General features: G+C 39.7%; 1 protein-coding gene across 3 annotated transcripts in view; it reads right to left on the reverse strand.

The window, feature by feature from the left end:
• ACVR1 (activin A receptor type 1) overlaps positions 1 to 12,572 on the reverse strand; it is an 84,980-nt gene that overhangs the window by 16,332 nt on the left and 56,076 nt on the right. For all 3 annotated transcript variants that reach the window (XM_088146581.1, XM_088146580.1, XM_007424450.3), the window contains exons 6-9: positions 8,528 to 8,627; positions 5,587 to 5,733; positions 3,207 to 3,482; positions 1,207 to 1,404 (exon numbers count right to left, since the gene is read on the reverse strand). In XM_088146581.1, the coding sequence (XP_088002707.1) occupies positions 1,207 to 1,404; positions 3,207 to 3,482; positions 5,587 to 5,733; positions 8,528 to 8,627 (721 nt within the window). The remainder of the gene's footprint in view (positions 1 to 1,206; positions 1,405 to 3,206; positions 3,483 to 5,586; positions 5,734 to 8,527; positions 8,628 to 12,572) is intronic.

The following is a 12,572-nucleotide window of genomic DNA, read 5'->3' on the forward strand; positions in this document are numbered from 1 at the left end:
GGTAATTCCCCGGGTATCTAACAAGTACAGGTAGTCCCCGGGTTAAGAATGCCCGGTTTAAGGACGACTCGTAGTTAAGAACAGAGCCTACTGTAGCAAAATTTGAGTTAAATACACAATGATTTGAGTTAAATACACAATGGTTTGAGTTCATTACACAATACTACTTATACAGTATTATACAATAATACTGTTCCAGCTTACATACAAATTCCACTTAACGACCGACCTTGGGAGTGGAACATGTTCTTAAACTGGGGTCTACCTGTACTCCAACAGGCTGGGTCGTGGCCATTCCCCAATGAATCTTCCATCTCCTTGAACTCCTCTCATGAGACTCTCCCCCTCAGGTGTCTCACTCCTGGGTATAAGGCAAGTGACCCACCCATTCAACCCCTGGTCCTCCTGCCCCCACATCCTTGTAGGAAATGTTCACCTAAGCCACATATTCCTTCCTTCTTCTCCCCCAACCCCACTCAAGCTGCCTCCAGGCAGACAGGCCCTAAAGTTACCGCCTCTATTGTGGTGTCAGTCCTGTCTCCTTCTTTGTCCCTCTTCCTCTGTCTTGGTCACTGGGTCCACTAGATTGGGGAATCAAAAAATGCCCCACAAACAGGCAACCACAAATACCTCCTGCACTGCTGCCAAGGAAATCACATGGATACATTCATGGAGTTTTTAAAAAATCCAGGACGACTGATCAAGAGAGAACGCTGTAGCGATAGATAATTGGCTGCCTTTAATAAACACTTCTCTCTTTTTTGCCCTAGTCCCTCATGGAATATGATCAAGTTCTCATAGAGTCCTGGGGTTCCACAGAACACAGTTTGAAAAACCCTGCACTAGGAATAAAGACTTCGCGCTAGGAATAAAGACTTCCTGCTCCCACGTGCAGGAGGGACCTCTTGCTGAAACCCTAGAAAAGGGGAAGCTTTATCCATGATCGTTCCCATTCATGGAATATCTTGCTGCTTGGAGCTCTACCTCCAACTCCCTCAGTTTTCAGGTGTAAAGATAAAGATTTGTCTTTCTTTCCCCCTTGGCTTTCCCTCCTTTAGCTGATTTTCTGATTTTCACCCTTCTGGCTGTCCGGTATTCCAGCATATACATTTTCAGCATATTTTATCCTGTTAGCCAGCTAAAGTGCTTTTTAAGTAGAAAAGCAGGATGAACTTAACAGATGAAACTAAATTCACATTTACATACCATTGCTAACCATGCGCCTGGCTACTTCCCAGAGGACTAGTCCAAATGCCCAAATATCAACTCTTTTGTAGGAGTCAAAGCAGTCCACCTGAATGGTTTCATCTAAGACTTCTGGGGCCATGTAGCGCTTGGTACCCACACGGGGGTTGTTCCCAACATCCAACTGATTGGTACTTTGAGAATGCATGACGGAGAGGCCTATAATTACAAAGGGAAGAGTTACTGTGAAACTGTCTCCTTTTTCATTCTTTTTCTTGTTTGTAATTGTTTTAGGAGGGAAAAAACCTTGAAGAAGTTAGCTGAGTTTGCTGCATAATTTCACAGGTAAGACAAGTCACTGATACGGAAAGGAAACAGAGAAACGAGTCTCAGCTCATCTGTTATCAAATCACATATATTTCAGCAATATAGTAAGTGTTTATCATCCAGAAAGCAGGCAGCCTCAGGTGGAAAAACAGAAAGATAACAGCAAATGCAGCAATAACTGAATAGCCCATGGGTACCCAGCCAGAGTTACCACTCTGAAAAGAAGTTTAAGCAAGCCTTGGGCTCACATACTGCTCTCTCCTAGCGTGTGGTTATAAAAAGTTTAAAAACTTTCCTTTTAAAATTAAATAGCATTCACTACATGGCTCAAACTCCAAATAAATAATGTAGTGGAAAGAAGCAGACTTCAAACCACAACTGATTTAAGCTGGCTTGTTTTCATCAACCATGATGAATTTTAACTATAATTTCTAGTCTGGATGTAACATTACTATGGTAAAAAGAAACAAAAGAATACAATCTGCTTACAGAGAACAGGAGGAAGGGAGAGAGTCCATATGCTTGTGTCTTACCACAGCTTATTTTAATCACCCTAAACTGGTTCAACATTGCATATTGTGTTGTTATAGGCTTTAAGGAAGCTGGAGTAGGGCTTTTGAAACAGAAGTTCATTACTGTCATATAAAATGCTCATAGGGAATTCAGGGAGTTGAGGTCCAACACCTGGAAGACACCGGGTTGGGAAAGAAGTCTCTTGCGGCACACATTCTAAACTCGGAAAACAGTACAAGATGCATCCATGAGCAGTAAGACTTTTGGATGTTAAGTGCCCTCTAGTGGATGCTGAAACTTCATATACCGTATTTTTTCGTTAATAAGACGCCCCCATGTACGAGATGACCCCCACTTTTCCAACCCAAAATTAAGAAATCAATATTTTAAAGAGAGTGCAGAACACATTTTTATTTAGTAATTAGGTAACATTTACCTGATACACTCGGTGGGAGGAGGTCCAAACCGTCTCTCTGCAACTCTATTTCCATGCTCTTTTGCATAACTGATTACATTCAATCACAAGTGAAACTGCTGATAGCTTGTCTCTGCAAACAGACTTCCTCCAATTATGTAAACTTCCAATCATGTAAGCTGACGTCAGTTACATAAGGCTCGTGATTGGAAGAAGTCTGTTTGCAGAGACAGTATGGGCAGTTTCACTTGTGATTGGAGGCTCGTGATTGGAGGAAGCCTGTTTGCAGAGTCAAGCTATTTCACTCATGATTGGAGGCTAGCAATAGGAGGAAGCCTGTTTGCAGAGACAAAGTATGGGCAGTTTTGCAACCGCGCGGTTCTCTCCTCGGCTTACTTCCTTGCATAAGACGCCCTTCAATTTTTAGTGTAAGGATTTTAGAAAAAAGTATCGTCTTATAGTCGGAAAAATACGGTAATCCTATCAGGTGACACCAAGGAAAGCATGAATGACATTCCCTTCAATGTATACCCCAATCATTACACTGGCTAATGTAGCATCTTTAATCTTTAATCATCCTTAAAGCCTATAAACCTTTGTGATTTAGATTTACATACAAACCTATCTGTTATTGTTACATTGGCTTTTCTTTTCCTTTTATCCCCCGTGAATTTTCATTGATTAGTTGGTTTGGCAACCTATATACTCTCTCAGTAATAAACTACTCATGCTGGACATGTGGAAAAGGAAACAGGAAGCTACTTACCTAGATCTGCAATGCAACACTGCCCATTTTTCTTAACGAGGATATTTTTACTCTTCAAGTCCCGATGAGCAATGGCAGGTTTTCCTTGGGTCCCAAATATCTCAATGTGCAAATGAGCAAGGCCACTAGCTATGGACAAGACTATTCGTAAGCAGCTCACTGTGTCCAACGTTGTGAGTTGCAGGTAGTCATAGAGCGAGCCCATTTCATGGTAATGCGTGATTAGCCACAACTGAGTGCTGGAATTCCGTGATGTCATGTCTGAGGCAATAAAACCTGAAAGGGACAGAAACATTCCTCAGAAAGGTAACCTATCAGATACTCATATGATACAAACCAGGGGTAAGCAACCTTGAGCCCTCCAGATGAGCTGGACTTCAGTTCCCATCAAATGCAGCCAATATGGTCATTGCTAAGGAACAGAGGAAGCCATGGTCCAAAACATCTCCAAAGCACCAGGTTGATGAACTCTGAGCTGAACTGTCCCAAAACTGCACCATTCCCCACTATCCCTAAAACCAATGAGAACTGAATCCAGGCTGTTCTTAGTACAAAAGGCAAGTTCTATTGCTCACTAAACAATTGGCCTGCAGTGAGATGGGCGGTGACAAATTTTAAATATAAATAAATAAAATCTTCAAAAAAAGATGTTAAATATTCTCCCCTAGTTATGGCTGAAGACATGAAAATGCTCAAAATGTTGCAATTTCTTGCTCTGTTTATGAGTATAATTCCTTTCCTTTTTATGTCAGCAATTCCTTCATTAAATGATCATTGGGCTGGGTAATGGTTTGGAATCACTCTGGAAAAGATTCTTTGGAATCTGCAGGAGTATGAATCTTGTGACTCAGTAAAGCAACTGCTTCTGTTTCCAGGATGGCCTGTGTAGCAATGAGTCACAGCCAGGTGCTCCTGTGAGTTCTGAAGCACTTCTTCAGAACTGAATCTGAAACTGAATCTACAGAATGATTAACCTCCATACAATTCTAGAACTTGGAGTTCGTCTCCTCTGGCAGAAACCCAAGAGCATTTTTTCCAGACATACAACTTGCCACTACCATGGGGAGCTGTCCTCTGCACCCAAACATACACACACTACCCAGCTCAGCCAATTCTTACATTTGCTTAAGTGCTCAATTAGAAACACAGCAGAAACACTTCCCAGAAATGAGAGAAGGCATTGTGTAGACTAGAGGAATAAGATACTGAACTAGTTTTAAAACCTGGAGAAAACAGCTTGATGAAGGTTCTTCCAACATTAACAAAGGAAGCTATACCAGTTCCTCTAGTATATTCCTGCACCAAAAGGCAGACTGGGTTAAAAACAAAGGTGGGAGGATAACAGCCATTTAAATCTACCAGGTGCACTGAAGACAGGAAAGCACCTGAATGCTTCCCCCAGGCGCCACCCTGTGGCCCTCGAAGTAAACGTAAGTTGGCTTTAGCCACCACCTGATTGAAATATGGAAGCAACTGCACAGAAAGCACTTGACTATGTGCTGCGTTCTATGCAAACAGCTCCCGACACATGCACCATTAACCTGGCAACGTAACGTCCATCCCTTTTCTGCTGCCCCCAGCAACATACCGCTGCAAGTTCCCCTCCCTATTGGTCTGAGACTAAGCTGTGTGCCCTTGCACTCATCCTCCTCCCCCCTATGCAGAGGGTTCAGGGAGGAACCACGTGCCCACCAAAGCATGCCAAAAGACAACTGCACACAGGCAGAAAGCCTAGAAGGACCAGGTCTGAACTGAGATGGTATCAAGACCTGCCTCAGTTCTACAGCCCACCTGGCCTATGGTTAAATTCTGATTTTTTTATCCCCCCCCTGCTTTTCCTGTGGTTAGGAGGAGACATTCTACTTTGTCGCCCCATACCTCCGACTTATTAGATAAAGGAGAAGAAAACGTCTGCAAAGGATAAAACATAGACTTTGAATCCGGGCATAAAAGGTCTTCCCAAGCCTTTGAAACACCATGCTTTATTTAAATGCCACTTGGCAAGCATGGTTCAGAAATCTATTTGGTATTTTTATGGCAACCAACCCACTCCAGTTTATTCACAGTACAACTGCTTTATTCCATTGCAGTTCAGGTTTTTTATTTATAGAATTATACAAATGTGTATGAACTGGCGGACTTAACGGCTTCCTAGGGTGAACAGGCTAAAGAATATATTCTTTCTAAACTAAAAATTATTCTCTATTATTTGGTCTTATCTAACCTCTCTCCTACTCTGACAACTAAGTTTACTTCTCTATTTCTTCACAAAGGACAAGAGAAAAAGCTAAATTGGATGGTCTCAGCAGATTTGGGGTCTCGGTTCACAAAACTCTCCCCATCTGTCTAGGCCCACAAGCAATGCCATTCTTCTCCCCACCTAAAATATTTTCATGCCTCAGCAACACAGTATTGTATAATTCTGTTTCTCTGAACCAGGACTTTTCATCTCGGGAAGAAAAGATCTTGACAGCAATGTTCTCTCCTTGCCACTGTCCTCGCCAGACTTCTCCATATCGGCCTTTCCCTAGAAAGCACAAACAAAGGAGATTTTTATCTATAGCTCTTCATTCAAAGGAAAAGTTTTTGGCTTATCACCCAAACCAGAAACTGTATTCAACATCCATATTTATGAGCCTCCAAAGGTTACGCTGCTGGACTGAGGGGGAAGGGGATGTCTGAATCTCTATCATCTTATGGCAGAGGTTCTCAACTTTGCAGTGCCTTAACCCCCTAAAAAGAGGGGTGAACTTGTATGCACACTATCCCATGAATAAAACCAACAATATCATTGGGGTTAGAGCTGGGCCAGAAATAAATTAGTCACTTTTAATAGTTAAATTTTAACCTAGATATCAAATAAATCATGAAGGAACTTTGCAACTTTATGAAAGAAAGCCTTTACACTGGAAATAATGGTTTAATGGGAAAGGCCTGAAATCTGGATTTTATTTTTGAGGCAGCCACTTTCATTTCTCCTTTTTATTTATAGCAGCAATATAGAAAACCCAGACTTGCGGTTGGCTTACCCAGTAAAGAGTGGGAAGGAGTTCTGGTGGTGATCCTGCTCTGTGTGCACAAGCCCATCAATCTGCAACCCTTCTCAAGTTGGCTCACAGTATTCTGGAGGCTTGTTACTCACAGTCTGAATACCCCTGCCTGACAGCAATAAGGCTCAAGCCTGAATCTAACTCCAGAGGTAGCTACATCCCCCTCCACATGAGCCCTGACACAAACACCCAGCAATGACTAATTGCAACTAATCTACCATTTCTCTCCATTTAGCAAGCAGATACTAACAACTGCTGAAACACTGTGATATTGACAGATAGGTTGACTAATTCTGTCTCAACGTCTTGTTCTAAAACCTGAAAACAGAGTTAAATGTAGGTGACTTGTTGAGGTGTTTCAAACTTATGTGTGATTAAACTCCAAACATTAATCATGGGCAATCACCTCCATCTTTCCCCAACTCTTATTCCAAGATACTCTGGATTGGTGCAAAGCATATATTCTCCCCCTGAATTATGATCTGCCCCCTGCCCAAGAGATACCTGGAGACTCAGTGACTGTTTTTAAACAGGACACCAGTGATGCTCTTGGTCCGGCCATAGAAAAAAATGACACTTACTCCCTCCCGCCCCCCTAAGTGGCACTAACATGTCTTGAATAAGAAACTGACATAGAGTATCCCTGGTCAACCTAAAGAAGTTTAATTCAGTACATTGCCACCTGCTCTGTTTGTCAGCAACATACATCTGATTGGAGTCTCTCATTTCTTCATATCTGGCACATGTTCCTCAACAACAGATGTGATTCGGGGAAAAGAGACATGTGACACCTATAAGGAATTCCTATTATACAGACGAGACTTCCTATCCAAAAATGACACTAGTAATGCAATACAGGCTAACCATATAGTGTCTCAAAACAGATGCCATCTATCTTAGGAGAAGACCAAGTTCCAAGCCTATAAACAGCTGCAACAATTATCTGATAATTTTAGATATAGGTGAGTGTATTGAAAAAACTGGCTCAGACCACATAAGGACTGTAGATTCCTAATACGGTACATATTCACCGTGTTAACAACAGACAAGTCATAAAGAATATTAAAAACTCTTCTTTATGACTTGTCCATTGTCAAAGCTGTGACTCTTCCGAGTTAATTGCATGGGTTTAGAACTGTTTGTTACATTCAAGAACCTACCAAAAACTGAAAGAGTGGGAACTCTTACTAATCCAGGAAACAGACCCCTTACTGGCTCCCATGAGAGCTGCCATTTGAAAAGCCCACTGGAATAGCATCCACGCTAGTCCTGTGATGTAAGCACTGAAAACTCCTTTCACTCTTGGCGTGACAGAAATAAACCTTAATTGCACCAGGAAGAGTACAGAAAGGAGGAAGAATGCTGCCAGCAATTCCTCCGCACCAGTCATCAAGGAACTCCTAGAGCTGATCATCATTTCAAATTCATCATTTCTGAATCTAGGTTCCAGCATGAAAAGCTTACCAGAACTGAGATGGATACCTCCCAAGTAACTTTTGCAATAGTCAGTTTCTAAGATTTGGAAAACTAGGATCGTATACAAACTTATCTGGACTGCGCAACAGCAAGCAAACCTAATTTTAATATTATGGCCACACAGTTTCTGCTTCTCTTCTGATGGAAGCCTTTTATGCTTCAAATTATTCCAATCAAAGGCAGATATATATTTCCTTTCTCTTATCCTTCCCAAGCTATTATTTGGCTCCGAGATGTATTTTATTTATTTATTTTATTTAATCAATTTGTAAAGCTGCCCATCTCAACAAGTGACTCTGGGCAGTAAACAACAACAAATAGAATAAAAACAATCCTAAATACAAAAATTAAATACAAAAATTAAAATACAGAGCAACCAAGAAAAACAATACAGTTACACTCAGTAGATTCTTGTGTCATTTTTTAAGGCTTAAGGCTGAGTGTCCTTTCTTAATCTTGCCAGTGTTTTTAGACCTAATTCAAAGCATTCCATGTTTAGGAAAAGCAGAGAAGAAAAAATGTTCTGGTTTTCTTCTGTGTAGCCTCAGGAAGCATTTTAAAATGGTGAAAGCCCACCATTCGGATGCACCCCATTTGAAAAAAGCAATCCACCTATATTCATTTAGCCCAATCTTCCTTAACCTAAGAGAAGGGAGGTAGAATCTAATTCTCTAGAAGACAACAGGTTTGGGATAACTGCTTTAACATTTCTCCAAGTCTCATTGCTCAACTTTTCTTTGTGTACTTGTTCATAGAGCTGTTCTTGATTGACGAGCAAATCAAAGGATGACTAACCTACGCACTCCAACAGGGTAATCTGCCGAGCCACTGTTCTTTGTACCAGGAAAGGCAGCCCTGAGCCACTACCAGAGGTACAGGAATGGTCCAACAGGTCCTGCATAGAAACCACAAGCATTATTAGGTGCTATGCTGAAAATGGAATAGCAGTAAGCAAAGCATTCATTCATTCATTCATTCATTCATTCCTTTCTTTCTCTCCCTCCCTCCCTCCCTCCCTCCCTCCCTCCCTCCCTCCCTCCTCTTCAGGGAACCTTTTATGGGACAGATTTGTATATAATCTTACTGGGTAAGAGCATTTGGCACTAGGATCAACAAACAGACCTTGTTTATAGAGTACATAAACACTGCAATCTTATAGAGGTTTATTGGGAAGTAAATCCTATTGAACTCAAGAAGCCGTAGTTCTCAGGTGACAAATTCATGTAATTTTTTTTTCAGTAGCTGAGTTACTGATCTAATGGACATTCTTACTAGTTTTTTAACTGGCCATAGTTATAACTAAATTTTCAGTTTCACATCACCATTCCCTGGTTTAAGCATGCAACTCTCACTTCCTTCTTACCGATCTTGAACTCATTGCCAATTTCTGCTATCCCTTTTTTTTTTGGTAACTACAAACGATGGTCTTTCTTAAATGAAAGAGAGGTTGATATTTCCAGATTTTCCAAAACGGCAAGCTATGTTACTATGCAATTATAGGAAATTACAGACAGATTGTATTTTATTAGAATTCTGCCAAACAGAAACACAATTCCTTTTTGTGGATGCTAGATGCAGACATTAATGGAATATAACTCTTTCCAACTGCTTACTCAGGTTTCAGATGCAGAGTATTACTCAATTCTGAAAACCATTCCTATTCAATGCAATTTACAGGTCATGAAAACACTGATCGGCCTCATCAGTTTGAAGATGCGTATCGAGGCTCTGTAGCCAAGTTTATAAATGTAAATCTATAGAAGTATGAACCACATACACAAGTTACACTCTGTAAGTTCGTGTCAGAATGTATGCACTGCAATGCTGCTGTGTCACACTCCAATTTAATATGAACATGAATACAATAAATATGCTAAGAATCATTCACAGAACAATAAAATAAAGCAAAACATGGCAGTTTCAGCTTCCTTCAGCCGTTCTGGATGCAAGAGTTAACATTTTATAAACACATGCTCATCCACACGCATACACTTGTGCTGAAAAATAGGCATAAGTACATTCCTATAGATCAGGAGCAGACAATCTTTTTGAGTAGATGGGCACTTCTATTCTGGGCATTTTCCCCAAGTGGCTACCACGGTGGCCATCGACAATGACAAAGCAGCCAGTCAACAGAAGCCACAAAGATTTTTTTCTTTTTTCTTTTTCTTTTCTCCTCTTTTTTTTCCTTTCTCCTTCTTTCTTTTTTCTTTCTTTTTTATATATATCCTTGTCAGATTTATGTTTGTAGATCTTAATTTTCTATATTATTTGTTGTACTTAATGTAGCCTGTACATAGCATTTTATAATAAAGGTATATAATTAAAAAAAACAGAAGCCACAAAGATGTTGCCTGTAGCCATTCCGTCTTGCCCTCCCTGACTGCCCCAGTTTACATTTGTCTTTTTTCCAGGCAGGTAAACATGCTTCAAAAAATTGCTGGGTGAAAACAACAATCCTTTCTATGGTCTAAGAATGCTTATGAAGCCACAGTGGGACTCTGCCACATTTCTAGAAATAAAGATGATGTTAGAGGCTGGAACTTTGCAACAAGCCAGCTTCTTTTATTGTATTTTATTTTTTAAAATAACTAAACTTACAAAATTGAAATGGCTGTAAAAATTAAAGTATGTCGTATTATATATAAAGTAAAACTAAGGGACATCAACGTATTGCCTATTTCTTGTATTGATCTATGGATTAATTTACCAGAAACAGTAAAGTCCACCTTCTATTCATCCAAATCATTAATGGTAAACATAACTTGATCAGTAGAGAAGACATTCTTATTCTTATCATAGTAAGGCATTTAGACATTATTTCTTGCCTATTCTTTGTCACTGTATCATTGATACATCCAGTAAGCAATTTTAGGTACTATGGAGACAGAGCACGTAGTGAATCTTTTCATGATATCAACCGCCTCCTTCCAATATGCTTCCATTTTTTCACACCCACCACAGATGAAAATTGTCTGCCCTGGAACCCACGCATCTTCAACATAAATATGTTACTAAATTCTTCATTTTATTCAGTTTTAAACATCTCAAAAACAAGTTATGCAAGACCTTCAAATGTTTTTCCCTCAAAAGCTGTTGAGATTGCCATTTTATTTAACTGGTAAAACCAACATGCCAAATATTCTCTTTTATCTCAATACCCACCCACTCCCAATTACTGTGCTACTTCATTTTCCACATTTTGTGTTTTTTCCAATGCCATTAGGCTGTCATATGCTTTGGACAATAATTTTTCTTTCTGTATTAAGAGGCTGTATATGTAACTCTTCAAACCAATCTAAATGTGTTTTCCACAATTATCCTTTACTAGGAAATAAATTTAATTTTAAACCCCTCATCTAAAAGTCCAATGAATTCTCTTGCTAAATCCTCAAGCATATTTGTGTATGATAATACATTCCCATTCATTTAAGACATATAAAAGAAGGCTTGCTTTAACAACCCAGTTGTCAGATTTTGATTTAGGAGGTCTGCTAGATAGAAGAGATGCAATGAATTTCAATGAACACTGTCTTGCCCAGTGATTTCTTCCTGAAGAAATATCCATACAGAAGCTCCTGAAAGGAATATTATTCCTGGGTTTCATTCTTTTCATTACGTTTGTTAAAAGCAGTCAAAACTTAACTATTACTGCACTGTCCATAAAAGCCCTTACAAATCTCAGAAGACCAGATGTGGTAGTTCAGAAAACACTTTGATTTTAGCATTTTAATAAAAGTGTTCATTTGAAAAATTGTCAGGTCAGACTGGCAAAAGTATTGAGTCAGCTGTATGTCATAAACCATACAATTCTATTTAAAGTCATACAGACATGGCCACAAGGTGGCAGCAAAACAATTTATTTGAATGCAGAGCGGGAAGGGGGAGAAAGTCTCTATTAAAGAATGCTGGAGATTTTGTTTTATTTTATTTATTTATCAAATTTATATGGCCGCCCATCTCACATCTTGACCCCATCTTGATCCTAGAGATTAAGGAGTATACAAGGGGATTCTCCAAACTGGGGCGAGTGTGTGCTATAACTCCCAACCAGGTGAAGCCCAACATTTTTGGTAGATGTGGACCAAGAGATTGATGGAAGCCAATATTAGCCTTTGTTCTCAACAGGAATATTGAATTCAGATTTATAGCAAGATTCCCCTTCCCCCTAAATCTTGAATTAACTCTAACTGAAACTCTCTCTAAATGGAACTCAACAAACTGAGAATCTAACCAAGTTAATCTACATTATATTAAGATGGTCTAAAGCCAAATTAGTTCTTAGTATACTGGCCTAAAGGGGAGGCCCAGGTGGTCAACTCTCCAGTCTTAAATCTTATTGGGTGATTTGGGTCAGTCCTGGTCTGCCCAATCTCTATTCAGGAGAGTTTTAAGGATGTAATGTATGTAACCTCAAGATCTTGGAGGAATGATAAAATAATAACCATCCTACATGTTTGGCTTTGTTTCTTGGAGAGAGACCACGTGTCTTCTAAACCTTGCCTAAGTAGTTTCATAAAAATCAGTGACTCACAGGATTCACTTTAGCTGCCTTGGGCTTGAACTCAAAACTAAATCAATGCTCTTAATTTACAGAGATCTTTCTTTTATTCAAAAATATTTATTCTTCTTGTTTTGCTGCAGTATGAACTAAAAGCACAGGGTAGCTAACAGCAACCACCACACAATGTTGGGGATTCAATTTCACAACCTGCTGCTGAATGATCCCAGCAAGGAAACCCAGAGAGATTTTTGCCCAGGTTCATTTGGTTCAGTCATGGTCAAAATATGTATTATCAACATTTATATCATTGGCCAGTAAATTCTGTTCAGCGAGGTA

This window comes from Python bivittatus, unplaced genomic scaffold (assembly GCF_059951505.1).
Source record: "Python bivittatus isolate LINGU-HERP-01145 unplaced genomic scaffold, Pbiv_v1 ctg000480_np1212, whole genome shotgun sequence".
Classification (NCBI taxonomy): Eukaryota; Metazoa; Chordata; class Lepidosauria; order Squamata; family Pythonidae; genus Python; species Python bivittatus.